Below are 17,599 nucleotides of genomic sequence, written 5' to 3'. Positions count from 1 at the left end.
TTAATGTTGCACATTACTTCAGAAGAGCATTTATGTTGCTGTCATAAATTTGTGCGTTTGTGTCACTATGTAGGTAGTCTCTAGGGATTAAGAAGGAAGCCTTTGCTAACTTACTTTAAAATTAAAATAGACGGAGGGATAGCTCTGCAGTTTGAGAGCTACATTGGAAATATTTAAATAGGATGGTAAATTAAACTTAAACTAACATTTTTGCATTCCATGTAAAATTAGCTATGGCCCAGTGAATAAATGCCACTACCTTTAGAGAAAATTGGGATGCTTTTTAAGCCATGAAGATTTGGAGCATTCAGGGAGTGAATTACTGTGATCCTTACTGTCTTGCATATGTTCATTGTTCTCTGCTTACTAAGGTTTTCTTTTTTGTTGTTGTAGTTTTTTTGGTGAGGGAAGTGTCTCATTTACAAAAAAGATCATAAAACTATTAATTTAATAGTTCCTTTTTACAAAGCGTGTGCTTCTTTTATTTCAGTCTTCAAATACATTGTCTTGTAGGCTTTCCCTAGTACTTAATGTTGTACATATGTACTCTTTTCATTACTGGGATTTATACCAACAATTTATATTTATTCACCTTACTTTAACATAGTTTTAACTTATTGAAAAAGACATACTCATGCAATCCCTTAAACTCTTGATTACATAAAATGAAAACCTAAGTATGCAAATATACAGTACTGTAAGGATTTGAATATTTAATGGTTTTACCACTGATTATTTGCAACCTTTCAGCCCATTGGTTTGTAAAACTTAAGTGTATCCAAAAAACAAGTAGGAAGGAAGTTACGTGTATATGGGAAATATCAAATCAATAAAGCTGTACTCCTTATTCTGCTGCAGTTCAGCTGAATACTTTTCAAGCATCCATTTTCCAATAAAGCAAATTACTCTCAGCTAAATCATGAGAGATGCAATTTTTTGTAATTTTCATTTTTACCAGGGTCGGGTACCTTTCTCATGTTTTCATGACCCAGACTAATTACTTCATGTAGTTTTTTTTTTTTTAACAGAGAAAATATCAAAAGCATACACGTCCTCTGCATGCTAATGATGTGCTGTACATTTTTTCATGAATTTTCATAAGGATTTTTTCTACGTAGCATGTGTGGCTTAATGATGTAATCACCCGATAGACTAGAAAATGCTCCAAAGGAGACGTTCCGGTCTGTTGTGTACATAATACATGTTTCAAAAATCTGCCTAATTAAGGAATTACCCAATGGATTGGCAGTCTGCTGGGTATATGACATAGTTTTTAACACATAAAAATATTATATGTGTATTATTACATACGGTACTTTTAATGCCATTTTTAGGATTTGGGGAAAATTGGTAGCATTGTCCACTGAAATATAAATGTATTTGTTTTTCACTAAGAAAAAATTATAACTTTGAAATTTTCATGAAGAAAGCATTGTTCTAAAACAATTCCCAAGTCTTGAGAAGAAAATTCCAGTGTTCCTCAAAGGGGAACAACACAATGGATATTTGCCAAAACTGTGTGCAAACAGAAGGCTTTGTCTAAAAACATGAAGGGAATAGGCCTGGGTGAAGTTCAGACCTCAGGTATGAGGACACATCTCCAAAAATCTTGGTAAAAGGAGGAAAGGGCAATAGCCTGTGCACTGCTAGTAACCAGATTTTCATTGTCACTTTCTCACAAACTTGGCTTTTGTTCCGTTTACTAAAAAATGGTTTGCCCAACTTTCAAGTTCCTCCCTTTGGTTTCTTTAGTCTCCAGATATTTTTGTTGTTCTTTGAATGTGTACTGGTTACATTTCTATTGTCATTTATATTTTGAATAACACCAAAAGAAAGGGAAAGCATCCATTCTTCTTTCCCTGCCTACTCTTTATAAAACTAAATAAAATATTTAGCAAACTGTCTCTAGTCTCTTTAGAGTAGCCAGTAAAAAGCAATATATTTAGACAGGAAAAAAAAAGTGTTTAAACTTTCCTCCTGCTTAAATTTCAAACATATCAACAGGTCACTTCAATTAATGGACTTTGAATATGATTGTAGGCTTTTGGTTGGGGGTAAAATTTTCTTTTTTTTTTTATTGTAAACGGGGTACAACTTGTTTCTCTGGTTGTACATGAAGTAGAGGCATACATTTGTGTAATCATACATTTACATAGGGTAATGGTGTTTGATTCATTCTGTTACTTTTTCCTTCTCCCCACCCCTCACCCCTCTTTTCCCTCTATACAGTCCCTCCTTCCTCCATTCTTGCCTCCCTCCCACACCCCACTATGTATCATCATCCGCTTATCAGCGAGATCATTCGTCCTTGGGTTTTTTTTGAGATTGGCTTATCTCACTTAGCATGATGGTCTCCAATTTTATCCATTTGCCTGCAAATGCCATAATTTTGTTCTTCTTTATGGCTGAGTAACATTCCATTGTATGCATATATATATATATATATATACATATATATATATATATATATATATATATGCATCTAGGACATCTAGGTTGGTTCCATAGTCTGGCTATTGTGAATTGAGCAGCTATGAACATTGATGTGGCTGCATCACTGTAGTATGCTGATTTTAAATCCTTTGGGTATAGGCCAAGGAGTGAGATAGCTGGGTCAAATGGTGGTTCCTTTCTAAGCTTTCTGAGGAATCTCCACACTGCTTTCCAGAATGGTTGCACTAATTTGCAACTCCACCAGCAATGTATGAGTGTACCTTTTCCCCCACGTCCTTGTCAACACCTATTGTTGCTTGTATTCTTGATAATCACCATTCTAATTGGGGTGAGATGGAATCTTAGTGTAGTTTTGATTTGCATTTCTCTTATAACTAGAATGTTGAACATTTTTTCATTTATCTGTGATTGCTTGTAGATCTTCTGTGAATTGTCTGTTCATTTCCTTAGCCCTTTTGTTGATTGGGTTATTTGTATTCTTGGTGTAGAGTTTTTTGAGTTCTTTATTTATTTTGGAAATTAGTGCTCTATCTGAAGTATGAGTGACAAAGATTTTCTCCCACTCTATAGGTTCTCTCTTCACATTGCTGATAGTTTCCTTTGCTGAGAGAAAACTTTTTAGTTTGAATCTATCCCAGTTATTGATTCTTCCTTTTATCTCTTGTGCTATGGGAGTCCTGTTAAGGAAGTCTGATCCTAAGCCGATATGTTGAGGATTTGGACCTACTTTTTCTTCTATAAGATGCAGGGTCTCTGGTCTGATTCCAAGGTCCTTGATCCATTTTGAGTTGAGTTTTGTGCAGGGTGAGAGATAGGGGTTTAGTTTCATTCTGCTGCATAGGATTTCCAGTTTTCCCAACACAGATTCTCAAACAGGCTGTCTTTTCTCCATTGCATGTTTTTGGCACCTTTGTCTAGTCCTACTTTTCTCAGTGTTATATTTGGTTGTGAGTATGTTTATGTCAAGTATTTAATATATTTGCTCTTAATAGCCAGGTGTAGTCCCAGCAACTCAGAAGACTGAGGCAGGAGGATCACAAGTTTGAGGCCAGCCTAGGCAACATAACAAGACTCTGTCTCAAAATAAAAAATAGGCTGCAAATGTAACTCAGTGATAGAGTTCCCTAGGTTTTCAAACCCCAGTAGAATACACACACACACAAAAAAAAGTCCATATAGCAAATTGGATTAACAAATTTTAAAATGTATATATACACATATATAGCTTAGTCTTTATATATATGATCATAGAAATAAATCCATTTTGCATTCACAAGAGTAGAAAATTCTCTTTAATTAGTGAAATTGATTGTACATCCTATATAGTAATAAACTTCAACTACATGCAAGCCCTTATTGGATCAAAGTCAGTTTAGATAAGGACAGCTCAAGGTCACAGAGGGAGATGCCCAGCAGGTTCATTTGCATTAAAAATTACTGTTAGAAGTAGGACACTGAGTCAGCTCTAGTATTTTGATCTCTTGGCCTTTGTCATGGAGATTCCTAGTAGTGAAGGGAGTAAGGCTAGTGTCCCAGATAATGATTAACTGTTTTAATGGCGTTCATTCATTCATTCCTCACTAACTACTCATGCAGAAAAAAGGGTTATGTAAAATGACATTAGAAGAAAATCATTTGTAATCGTTGCATCGGGCTGCACTTTGAGGAGACATTAGGAGTAAATCCGTGGCGTGGTAGGCTTATGCTTTATCTTCTGATATTTACTGAGTTTACTGGTGCATGAAAAGCTTTCAGCGAGAATAGCAGATGGGATGGACCTTCATAGGTAATGCTATCTACCAGGTTATTACTTCTATATATTGATAGTAAAGTAATCTCCAAGATATCACCCTACAAATATAGATTATTTAAATGTCTATAACCAAAAAAAATAAAAATAAAAAACCTGCTTTCATAAATACTTCATTTGGTATCCATTGGGTCAAAGTCTAGATAAATTATTTTACTTAAAAAAAGTTCTGAAAAACTACATTCATTCTCTTGGATTTAACTTTTTGTCAGCAGTACAGGTGCATATGACAGAGTCCTGAGCTTGGAGCTAATCAGTTGATACATTCTTCTTTAAATTGAACCTTTACTGTTAATTAAAATAAAGACATACTCCAAGGCAGAAGAATTGAGTCACAAATTTATATTTCTAACACTTTAAGTAGGCTGAAGATTTTTGTTAGATCATAGTATGAAAACTTATCCACTGGAAATCATTATTGAGTTTTCGGTTCTATATTCTAATACATAAATGTTCTCTAATTAGGTGAGATCTAAGCTGATTTCATTCCTACTAAGTCCTAGTACATGATAGTTTATTAAGATTAGAGTGTGTAGATAGTGTTTGTTGTGTCATTTACTAATGAATTATTGTGAAACAGTTTAGTATTTCATAACAATATAAATACTGTTGATCTTTTTATTAGTAATAATGGAAGTTTTTAACTAGTGACATTATTCAAATGAATGAACATACAAATGTTTGTACTTTGTCCAGGGGCATAAATGAACAGTGGGACTATATTTGAGATTACTTTTAAAATAAAATTACAAGTGTCAACAATGAAGCATGCTTTCAAAATTTTATTAAGAAGGATCTCTTCATCCCTGATATTATCAGATGAGTTTCTATTCACTTTGCATTATGAATTCCTTCCTGGTTTTGCCAAAGTATATATCACATTCTTAGTGTGAAGGAGGAGAGACACAAAGGAAGCTGTGTTATTAATTTATTCAAGCTTTTTCACATATCAAAACATGATTATATAGATTTTCCCTAAATGACATGAAAGTTAATAAGTTTCCGAAGTATACAAGATTATTATTAACATAGGTCCTGTGATTTACATATTCATTACCTCATTGTTCATTCATTAATATTTACTGAACTCTTACTGTATGCCTGGCCCTATTCCGGAAGCTGTGGTACAGGAGTGAATAAAAGGAGCCCTCACAGAACTTAATTTGGGTACTGAGGGTGGATAGATAAAACATAAAATAATGTCAGATGTGATAAGTGTCATGGAAAGTTTTGGAGTTTCCAGGAAGAGGGTTGTTTGATTGTTGGTTTAGGGGTTGGCAGGGTGGCGGGGGTTGTCTTGTTTAAATAGGGCATGCGGAGTACCACTTGGAAAGAGCTAGCAATTTTAAATAGGTGTTCAGGAAGGCCTTACTAAGAAGGTGACCATTGAGCCTAGAATTGATGGAATTGAGGGGTATACCACATTATATCTGGGGGAAGAGTGATCCAGGGAAATGGAACAGCTGGTGCCAAACACTGAGGCTTATCTGGAGTGTTCGCAGAACAACAGAAAGGCTAGTGAGGTGTGAGACAAAGTCAGGCAGGTAGGAGAGGCGAATTGTAGGCCATGGTCAGGTTTATGACCTTTACTGAGAGAGCAGAGCTGTTAGAGGCTTTTCAGCTGAAGAGTGATACTTTCCCATTTACATGCTAGAAGGATCACCTTGGGTTGAGAATAGACTGCAGAGAAGCAGGGATAGAAGCTGGAAGATCAGTCTGAGGCTCTGGTAATCTAAATGAGAGAGGAATGGTCAACAGGAGAGAAGTGACTGTATCTTACAGAGCCAAAAAGCTCTGCTGATTGATGTGGAGTATATATGTAAGAGATAAATCAAGGCTGTTGATATTTGGACTAAGCAGTTGAAAGGATAGAGTTGCTGATGGTGAAATGGGAAACATTGTGGGAAGTGCTTGTTTGAGGAGTAGAGGAGGGAAGGATTGGTTTTTAACTTCCTCAACTTAAGATGCTTGTTAGACATTCTAGTAGAGATATGAATCTGGAATTGAGACATCAAGCCTGAAAATAGAATTTTAGAGTGACCAGAGTAAAAAAAAACTGTGAGATTAGATGGAATTAAACAGAGAAGAAAAGCTGTCAAAAGATTGAGCCATAAGCCATCCAGGGTAAGTAGGATAGAAAACAGGAAAGAGGACTAGTGAAGAAACAGCCAATGAGGTGGAAGAAAACCAGGAGAGGGTGTTGTTGGGGAAACTAAGTAAAGAAAGCATTTCAAAGATATGGTCTTATCTTACTGATAGGTTATGATTATATATAATATTCTCTCTCAACGGAGTCAGGAAGGAGTGCTGTTACTGTTAATGTCCCCATTTTACAGAGGAGTAAAATGAAATAAAACCATTTAAGTAACTTGACTAAGGTTGCATAATTGATAGAGCCAGGATCAGCACATAACCCCAAAATGCAGTGGATAACTTTTTATCAAAGCCTCTGGCTCTTCAGAAGATTTAGTCAGTTTTGCCTTTGATTATTGTCACCGATCCTTGAAATCCCTCCCATCCATATTTTGTCCTTGAGTAATCCAAAAATATGTCCTTGCCTTATATACACATACAGCGTACCCACATGTATCCATGCCCTTATATATACCTAGACTGTTGCTGGTGGAACACAGGAAACTGGTAAGAGTCTCATGCCTCTGAGCAAGGAGGGGAACTTGAGCGACTGAAAACAGAACGAAGGCAGACATTTTACTCTCTACCATTTAGTATCTTCAATTTTGTGCCATATGCATGTTATTGGTTTTAAAACATTTAATGCTTTAAAAACTAAAGAAAAAAGAACTAACTGGAATTCACTTAATAGCAGTAAGATATGTGATTCATTCTTTGAGACTCTGCACTTAAAAGGCATCTCAAAAAAAAATGATGCTACTGCAGTTATTTAATGGAAAATATGCATTTGATGTGTACTTAACTCCCCTTGGTGAGCTATGGCCTCCCTAGTGTTTTCATTTCTTAAGATCTTTTCCGTATTTACTCTTGTCTGTTTCAGAATTCTCATTTATGTATGTATCCTTTGCAATTTCTATTACATGCTCTGTACATAGTAGGAACTCAGCAACCATTTAAAATGAAAAATTCCTATGGGATAAATGCATTAGAACTACCAGTTACCTCCTCAGACTAAAGCAATAAAATAAATTCAGAGATATTCCATAAAATTTTTCCTTCATTTACTCAGTAGTAGATATATTTAGTGTTTATATCCACTTTTTACACCTTTTGGTGGTATAACTAATTTCCACTGTCTAGAATTTTGAAGTCTTTAGTATCTACTCATTCACTATTTATTTATCGAGCATTTCCTGTGTTCTAGGTATAAGGTCAGCAAACTTTCCACAAAATGTCAGATGGTCAATATTATAACTTGGAGGGCTACATGGTCTTCATCAAAACTCTATAGTGTGAAAACAGCTAGAAATAATACATAACCTAATGTGTATGGCTCTGTTCCAATAAAACTTTACTTACTGACACTGAAATTTGAATTTCACTTAATTTTCACATTACCAAATATTCTTTTGTTATTACTTTTGACCATTTAAAACTGGGAAAGCTGTTCTGACTTTGTTAGCCATTCAAAAACATGAGATCAGCTTTGGTCTATGGGCTCTATTTTGCTGATTCCTATTCTACGTTCTCTGCCAGTTCTCAGTCTAGCTTCTTAACGTAGGGATACGTAGTGGACCAAAGAAAAATCCCCACCTTCATGCATCTTACACCATAGTACTGAGATGGCAGATCAGCAATAATCAATAACCACTTTGGTACACTAGAAGGTGACAGATGTTATTTAAAAAAAAAAAAAAGGGAGGAGGAAGACGAGAAAAGAGGATCAGGAACCCTGAGGTTGCAAACAACTGGCAATGTTAAAGAAAGGTGGCCTTTTCTCTAAGAGGAGTTTATGAGAATGAGCCTTTAGAGTAGTGTGACTTTCCTTGTGTCCTGTACTCTTCAGGAAGAGTCATAAGTGTGTGGGGTTGCTGATAGCTCTTCTTTGAGGAAGTCTTCACTTGCTTCCATACCAATAAATCAAGTTCCAGTGATTGGATATCCCTGTTGATATGGTCTCATCAGCCTCTTTCATCTTTACTTCCTGGTTTATCTTGACCTTTGCATAGGATTCAAGTCAGTAGAATCTTTTACTGACTTGAATCAGTGGTGTAAACATAGGATATTTTCCTTCTCATTAATGAATCTAAAAATCTTGCCTCAAAGACAAATTTTCTAAGTTTATAGATCCATTTTCAAATTTTGAAATATAGTAAGCTTGTTCCTAACTTGGGTTTAGCACTACCTGTTCCCTATGCCATATGTCTAGAATAGTGTTCCTTAGTCATATACCCATTTTTTTCCTTGTTATAATAAAGGACCATCCTAGTAAGGATTTCTCCCAACAATTTAGTCTGTGTCATTCACAAAACTCAGTTTTAGTTATCTGCATACCACTAATCCCCATCATAGCTTGTATGCACAAGTGTGTATGTGAAAGTGTGTGAATGTGTGTGCGCACATACACAAACATGCAAGCTTGGTTCAATCTGTCTTCCAGCAGTGGAGATGTAAGCAGTGATTTTTGTCTTTCTCAGTTGCCTGATCTGAGATCAGTGGTGCCTGTATTAGGCACTCAGTTGGTTATATTTTTAATAAATTGATGATATAAGGCATGCATACACTCCTGCCATGTGCCCAGCACACTAGAAAACATCATTGATGGAGGCACCTTGGACTTGTATTCTGCTCCACTTGTCTCCTTCCCTTGTTCTATACATAACCTAGTTTCTTGAAAAAGTTATCAGTGTTCTGTTCTTCGACATCTTTGTACTTACTTGATAAACCTATTCTGGCTCATGCGGCAGCTCCTCAAGTGAATTTGCTTACAGAGTTTGCAGTTGCCAACAACTCCTTGATTGCCAATTCCAATGAATTTCAGTCTTCATCTTATGTAGCCCATCAGTAGCTTTTAACAACTTCTTCCTCAAAATGTTATCACATCCTTGACACCATCTCTTTTGGTTTTCCCTTAAAACATATATGCTCATGGCTGCAATTTTATGTCACACCAAAAAATATAGCCATCTTTACAGATGGGAAAAAAAAGTTTCCACTTACTAATTTTACATCTTCCTGATGTTCTACCTGAAGAAAAGTGCGCATCACTGCAATGAGGGATACACGGCTTGAGTGCGTACTTGTTAACTTTTTAATTATTTTTGGCTGGTCTTAATTTATGAACCACATTTTAGACTGAAGAATGTATGACATTTGATGTGTTTTTTTTTAATTTATATCTGAATTGGTAACAGCTGAGGTTGTAAGTTCCATTATGTGTAGCATTTGTGATCATTTCCAGTAGAAAATTGTTTGAGTTATTGTTTTCTTCTGGTTTTCCATTTTAGGAAATAAGAATTGAAAGTAAAGTTGTTTAAAGAAGATTTTTACTACCTGTTCATTATTTTTGTGTATCAACCAAAGAAAACCCCCACGAACCACATGTTTATAACATTAAGCAACAAAATTATTTGGCACACTAGTACTCTTTGTCATAGGATCCCAGTAAAGAACATGAGAAACAAACTAAACCTCCATTTGAACCTATCCTTACATGTTTTCTTTCAGTCTCCAAAAAGCTGAGGGTGGGGAGTGCTAATTAGGTTTTTCTCCCCATAGAGCCTCTACCTCCTCAGGGTTCCTTCTCTGTCAATCTCCTTTCTCTTCTCTTTTTTCAGTGTCTCCCTCTCTACTAGCTTTCTTACCTGCCCAGGTCTCTCCCCATTCAAAAAAAAAAAAAAAAACCCCACCAAGTCCTCCTTCTCCTAAGTACTGCACCATCTTATTCTGCCCTTATTCGTGCTCCTCAAAATAATGTATGACAACTGTCTCCCTTTCTTCAACCTGTACTCAATATTTTTAAACATTTCTTATTGTAAGATGTAATATACATCCTAAAAAGTACATAAAATATATGTGTACAATTTAATAGATTAGTTTTATAACACACACCCAAGTAACTACCTCTGTGTACAAGAACTGGGAAATTGCAGCTACCCCCAAACCCTCTGTGTGCTGGTCTCACCTCACTGGGAGTAACCACCCTCCTGACTTTGTGGGTGATCATTTCTTTGCTCTTCTTTCTACATTTTATTACTTTCTTGTGTACACCTTTACTCTTGACCCTACAACCTTCGACTCTTTCTGCCCTCCCACTGATTCCAAATTCTTGCACTAAGGTTATTCAGGAACAGTTGCTCTTAAAATGAGTAACAGTCTGTCAGAGCATATTCCTGTTTCAGATGTATGTAAAAACAAATACAGCTCATAAAGTCAGTCAAATATTAATCATCAACAATATGGTGGCAGTTCTCATGAGTTCCTTACACTATTATTTCTTTGACACAGCTCCATTGTGTTTTGGTTTTCTCCTCCACTTTTTCCTGGTACTGTGGTCAACTCAGTCCTGGTGGTATGAGGTCTCCCTGCTGTTTTTTTGGCACTGTTCTTAAACTATTCTCCAACACTTGCACCTGTGTTCTCCTAGGTCTCCACATCCTTGAGCCCTCCCTTCTCTGTCCTTTTCACAAGCTCCTCCATGTGCCCTTAAATGTTTCTGTCTCTGAGGTTCCATCCTCCACTGCCACTCCACACTAAACTCTAAAAAGCAGTATTCTAAGGAATCTCTTAACCAAAAAGAACTCTTTTAGTAAGGACAAGATTTTTTAACTTTCTTCTAACTTTCATTAAACCCTCACAAATATTTATGTTGCAGATCAAACCTGGGCCACCCAAAAAGCCGAAGACCCCTTCTGGACAATCAGCATTAGTATATTGCTACAACTGTGCACAAAAAGGACATTATGGACACGTAAGTTTAGCCTTTGAACATAAAGCATTCTGTTGTCTGGGAATGGTTGTTCAAAGATGAACTCAAAAAGAATCAAACTCTGAATGCTTACTTACTTACAAACTAACATTCAGAGGCAAGACTTAGTGTATTCTCTACTACTTTGCTTCTCCCATTCCTGAAAGAGTAACAGTCTGTCAGAGCATATTCCTGTTTCAGATGTATGTAAAAACAAATACAGCTCATAAAGTCAGTCAAATATTAATCATCAACAATATGGTGGCAGTTCTCATGAGTTCCTTACACTATTATTTCTTTGACACAGCTCCATTGTGTTTTGGTTTTCTCCTCCACTTTTTCCTGGTACTGTGGTCAACTTAATCTTTATCATTTACTTGCAGTCTCTTGACACCCAACAGTGGAAAGACAGGGATAGTGCATCACTAACTTACCCACCTACCCGACAAGTGCCCAGATTCCCTGTCCAGCTAACATATTCCCTAACCCCAGCAGAAAGGGTCAGGTTGTGTGTTCTGGATGTTTAGGTGTCAGAACAGAAGAGTCTTCTTGCTGCGAAGTGAGCACAAGTTCCTTAGCCAGTTGCCCCTTTAAATGTTAAAAAGCAGCAGCTCATCGTGGCAACAAGACGCAATAAGAATAGGCTCAGAATTCATGCATTCCAGGACTCTTGAGGCAGAGGGGGAAGGGCAGTGGCACAGGAGGTAGAAAGTCCGTGTGGAGAAATGCACTCCCACCTCCCAGCTAGGGTTCTAACAGCCTCAAAACCCAGATGAACTGATACCAGATCAGATCTCCATGGAAGGAGGTAGAACACAACAAAGGCTTGGCATCCTCTAAGTGGTAGAAGGATGAGCAGTAGAATGGGGCAGCACTGCAGGCCACCTCTTGAATTCTAGCCATCACATTTACTGGTAGAAACCTTGGCAGCCCAACATTGTGAGGACAGACAAAAGGCCAGGAGAAGAAAAAGTGCTGCAGTCCACCTGCTGGTCAAGTAATCTTCCATATTGAGGCAGCAGGAACTATGGGGGTGGAACATAGAATATGAAAACTAGGATGAGGGTCTGATCCTCCCTTCTAATTTGTACTCTGCTACTGACTTAACCAGGCGACTTGAACAACTCACTTTTTCTCTCTGACCTTCTATCCTTATCTCCAAAGTAAAGAAGTGGTATAGGGGTCTCTCCATCCTGATGTTTGGATGCTGTTTCCATTGTGATCAGACCCACTTTATGGTGACACAGATGGAGATGATCCTACAGCAGCACACTTATTTCACTTCTGCCAAACTCACATTGAAAACCTAGCTAGAGAAGATTTCTTTTACAAAGCTATCATCTCCAGATCTTTTACTACTCTGTGCATTCAACCGTGCTACCAGCATTCAGATGCTTTTAGGGAACATATTCACACGAGGAGTCCACTGGCACACAAATCACATAAATGTATGATTTATGCTTGCTTACCTCTTTAAAGCACAAGGGTGTAATTTTAGCATTTATGTTTGTTCAATTAAAGAAAAACAATTATAGCTGGATGCTTACTGCTTACTAGTCACTCCTGTTAATGTAGATAGGAAATATATTAGAAGCATTTGGAATTTATCCCTGAAATCTAGATGTAGATAATTTTTAATTTATAAAAAAGCAAATTTAGCAGCCTCATCACTGCCATAGATGAAGAACTCTAGATTATCCAACACTAATGAAGAAGATCAGTGGTGTGGCTAATCCAGAATAGTAGATAAATTATATAGCCAACTACCAATTGTCTGTGCTAATGGAGGAGACCAGCGATGTGGATAATCAAAATATAATTTACATTTAGCTTTGGAAAACATTTGTAGTACTGTATAACTCTGTGTAGTCATGTCAGTCTAGACCATATGGGATCCAAATAGAGCACGCAGGTGGTTAAAGATGTCTGAGGATCCTTGCCCTTCAGTTTCAGAAATTCAGCCCTACAGATGTTATTGAGTAGATTATTTGCATGAAAGTGTGATACTGCTATTCCCTAATTTTACTCCCTTTCTAGCTGGGGAGTGGGGCATCAAGGACAACAGTGGTCACTGTATAAAGAACCCATTGCAGGAGGGTGTGAAAGGGTGAGTGGGGGGTGGGAGAGTTAAAAGGTTCTGCTGAGATGGGTATTGACTGAGTGTATCAAGATCTTTAGTACCTTTGTGCCATCATAATTTGCTCCTACTATTGTATGGTTAGGATTCCTATTAGAGATAAAGTTGCTGTACATCACACCATTTCAGAACTAGAGTATTTTGAATGACTCTGTATTTTTGTACCATTAGTTCTGTGCTTTTCTGTGTTTTATGTTCTTCATTAGAAGCTTTTCATTTCAGTTATTGTCAGAATCTCAGACCCAATTATTTTATGGGTTTCTTTTATGTGTATCCAGGGAGCAAGAAGAAGAGAGATTTCCTTTGGGGCATCTCAGAATGACATAGGAACATTTTTTTAAAGTAGACATGACCCACCACCACCTCACTCCCCATCATAAGCATCAACACCCTAATCAGTAGTAAATGCTGAGTTAAAATAAGCTTGCAAACCACTTGTGTTTAGAGAGGAGAGCAAGAGGCTAAGTCCTTTACACCCACATGTTAGAGGTGAGAAGGAGACACAGGAGAAATACTTAATGGAACACTTTTGGAAGAGACAGACAAGGAAAGGACAGATATGAACATAAGACCAAATAGAATAAACTCTGTCACAGAACATGGCACCACCCCTCAGTGCTGTTAACTAAGACTTAGAGGGATTTGGCAGAGAAAATGGGAAAAAATTGGAAAGGTTTCATAGCTAAGGGAAGATAATCCAAGCCTGAAAGAAAAGCACATAAGCACAGTGGGGCTGCTGGGTTGCGTGACCCCTTCCAGCTCCAGCCAAAACACAAGGCACCAGTGATGTGGGTCTCATCTCTCGTTAGCATGGCCCAGAAGCTTGCAAGAGGGTTTTCTGCACAGTGCAACCTGTGACATCATAATTCAAATACAATTTGCAGGAATGTACAGAAAGACGAATGTTTAATCAGACATTTCCAACATCTCCATTTATCTACTACTATGATGGCAAATACGAAATTCGGAAGAGAGAACAGAGAATAAAACGAAAAGTAAAAGGTATGTTATTAACTTCTTGTTAGGTAACATTTGCAGTAGTTCCTTAATTTCTTTTTTTTTTTTCTCTTTCCACATTTTTATTGTGCATTATAGTTGTGCATAATAATGGGATTTATTACATATTCATATATGGACACAAGAAAAATATATAATTTGGCCAATGTCATTCTCCAGCATGATGTCCCCCCACTTTATTTTTGCACTGTCTTTGCCTGCTTTCAGGGTCATTGGTTAACACAGAAAATGTTTTTAATAATTACCATAGAAACGGGAATTTTCTTCATCTCCAAAAGTCAAGCACCTACTTCAAAAATTCTTTTGTAACCTGTTCATGCTAAACATTTTTCCCACTTAGTAAGCATTTCAGATAATGTCCAGAAAAATACTGTTCTCCATCTGTGCATGCAGTTTGCAAGATTCCTTTGAGATTTTTGTTTGACAAGTAATTATTTTTTCAGGTTGTGTGTCTCTGATATTTTTCATGGAAAGATTCCTGGAGTTTCCCCTAAGAAACCAGCTCTTACAGGCCACCATTGCCTGCATAGCTGCAGGTCCACAGCCGCTTCTCTGGTTTCTGTGTTTACTGTTGCTAACATTAAGTTCTTTCTCATCAAATTAGTATCTTATCATTTAAGTCCATTTTCTCTACCTCTGTTCTTTCTTGCTGTGTACTTTAACATGGTTTTCCAAGTTACCTTTATTGTTTCAAGACAAAATTGTTTATTTTTGAAGTTGTTCTGTACAGTTTTCATCTTTTTGAATTTTTTGTTGTTTTGTTGTCTTTTGTTTTTTCAATTTTTTGGCTCTCACCTAGTTCAGGTCCTTTTCAAAATGAAGATACTAATTCTGAATAAAGTTGAAGGAATTTCTTCTCATAAGGCCTGCATAGTTTACATATTTAATATAAAATTTATCTAAACAAGAGGAATCATAGTACATGAAGCTAGTGATTAGACAATTAAATTAGAGAGATTAAAAAGAAACGTGAAAATGTCATCTCTGAATTTTAAAAGTATGAGTGTTTTCTGATGTTTTTTTAACTTGTCTGGTTTTTTTTCCAAGTTTTCTATTGCAGGCATTTATTAACTTTTATGATCTGAGAAAAACATTTTTTTTTCCTTTTAGCTAGTTGTATTGGCAAGTCTAGCACAAATCAACTTTGAGGTTTGCTGTGATACATTGGAGTTTTTATTTTATTCTAAAAGTTGTTATTGGCCAGTGCTTTAATTTTTCAAGGTTCTATTAACATTAATTTTCATCCCTCACTACAACCTCATCTCCCACCTACCTGTGTCAGAATCACTGACCATCAGAAGCTCAAATAAGTGTGTTGAGTCCTGACAAAATATAACATCATCTGGTACTAAAATCTCTAAGATAATACCAGACAAAGTGCATAAAAGTGTGTTCTTCCCCAGCCAGCAGTCTGCTCTAGAGGAGTAATCTCCTGGGCAGTCTGACATCCCTCTCTCAATACCATGGTCAGACTTTATCTTCAGGAGGTAATTGAAATGTCATATGAGACTGTCAAAAGGCCATTTTATACATCTTGCTTTTGCCTTATCATCAGGGGCATGATCACTGGAGGAACTTGAATTGGTCAGACGTGACTTCTTCACAGAGCTAAGATGATTACTGTTCTTGCAGGTCCTCATCTCCATTGTTTAATGCAGTTAAACTGTGTTAAATAGAATAAACACCTATCATTGGATTTGGGGATGTTTTCCCTTTTAGCAATCAGGAATGTAGAACTACAACCATTCTATTTTTTAGTTAGTGTTTATTATTGTTTTTTACCTGAGTAAAGGCTCTTTAGACTGTCACGTTATTAATACATTTACATTTCTAACTACCTATCTTCTAAGTTATTTACAGAACTATGAAAACTCTTTGTGAACTGTCAAGCTGCTGCATATGCAAAAATACTTTTATATTTTCCAGAACTCCAGAAAAATGGGGATTTTCCAAGGCAGTTCAAGAGACTGCATATGGAAGCGGCAGAGAAGAGACCACACCATGATATAAGGAAGAGCCATGGCTGGAAGAAAAGCAACAAGTGGCAGCAAGAAGACAAAGAAACACAGAAAGAAATGGCGCACAGGAATAGAGAACGGGAGAAGCACAGGAAGGCTGGCGGGCACCATGAAGGGGATGAGGACTTTCCTAGAGGCTCCAGGACCCACTCTTCCCCTGGCAGTTTTAAGACCCAGAAACCTCACAAGTCCTTTCACCATTCATCACATTACCACAAGCCAAGAGAAGACAAGCTTCCCAAAGAGGGCAAGCGGAGCAAGCAGAAGAAAAAGGAGAGATATGTGGAAGACGATGGCAATGATAATTTATTTCTTATTAAGCAGAGGAAAAAAAAATCTAAGCTATGAGACACCTGATTTGGTTTTATACTGTTCATTTGATCTTCATGTCTGCAACATTCTGGCAATATTTTTATTATCTATGATTAAGTAAAAGGAAGTTTTTTTGTTTTGATTGTTTAATATCAGGCGTACCTGAAGTTCCTGAACAAATCCTTCAGGATCTTGGTGCTCTCTGTTCCACAGGTTATTAGATAGGAAAACAGGAAGATAACTGACTTCCATTCCAATGTTGTTTTTACACAGGATCTTCAGGATAGGAAAAATCAATCTTTTCAATAAAACTTTTACAAAATACTTTAAAAAATAAAATTTCATCAAATGTAATTCATCTACAATGTGAACAGTAAAAAATAAATCTTTGCAGAAAGAGAAAATATTACTAATAAGAAAAATTTCATCACTGTTTTGCAGCATTTTTTTTTTTTTTTTTTTTTTTTAAATACTAGGGATTGAGCCCAGGGTCTTTCTACACTAGCTACATCTCCAGTCCTTTTTATTTTGAGATGGGGTCTTGCTAAGTTGCTGAGGCTGGCCTTGAACTTGCAGTCCTCTTGCCTCAGCCTCCCAAGATGGTGGGATTGCAGCATGCACCACCTGACTCAAGATTACTTTAACACCAGGCGCAGTGGTGCACACCTGTAATCCCAGGATTGCAAGGTCAAAGCCAGCCTCAGCAAAAGCTGGGCACTAAGCGACTCAATGAGACCCTGAGTTCAATCCCCGATTTAAAAAAAAAAGAAAATTAACATTGGAAAGGACAGTGGCTATAAATCTGAATCCAGCTTTCCTTACTTCTGAAGCTGTCAGAATCTTCCCTTGGACAAAATATCACAGGCTTACTAAAAACAGAGGTGTCATCACCTCTGCCCTGAGGAGGCAGGAAATTGGGCTACAGTAAAAGATATCTGTCTAGTATAAATGTCTATTCCTGACACAGGTGA

The 17,599-nt window shown here is 36.9% G+C and overlaps 1 protein-coding gene across 2 annotated transcripts in view; it reads left to right on the top strand.

The window, feature by feature from the left end:
- Zcchc7 (zinc finger CCHC-type containing 7) overlaps positions 1–17,064 on the top strand; it is a 230,164-nt gene extending 213,100 nt beyond the window's left edge. For both annotated transcript variants that reach the window (XM_047525625.1, XM_047525626.1), the window contains exons 7-9: positions 11,052–11,147; positions 14,166–14,283; positions 16,225–17,064. In XM_047525625.1, coding sequence (XP_047381581.1) covers positions 11,052–11,147; positions 14,166–14,283; positions 16,225–16,664 — 654 coding nt within the window. In that variant the 3' untranslated portion in view covers positions 16,665–17,064. The remainder of the gene's footprint in view (positions 1–11,051; positions 11,148–14,165; positions 14,284–16,224) is intronic.
- Positions 17,065–17,599: the final 535 nt, after the last annotated feature.

Source organism: Sciurus carolinensis, chromosome 14, assembly GCF_902686445.1.
Source record: "Sciurus carolinensis chromosome 14, mSciCar1.2, whole genome shotgun sequence".
NCBI lineage: Eukaryota > Metazoa > Chordata > Mammalia > Rodentia > Sciuridae > Sciurus > Sciurus carolinensis.
This window is presented reverse-complemented; position numbering and strand designations above follow the sequence as displayed.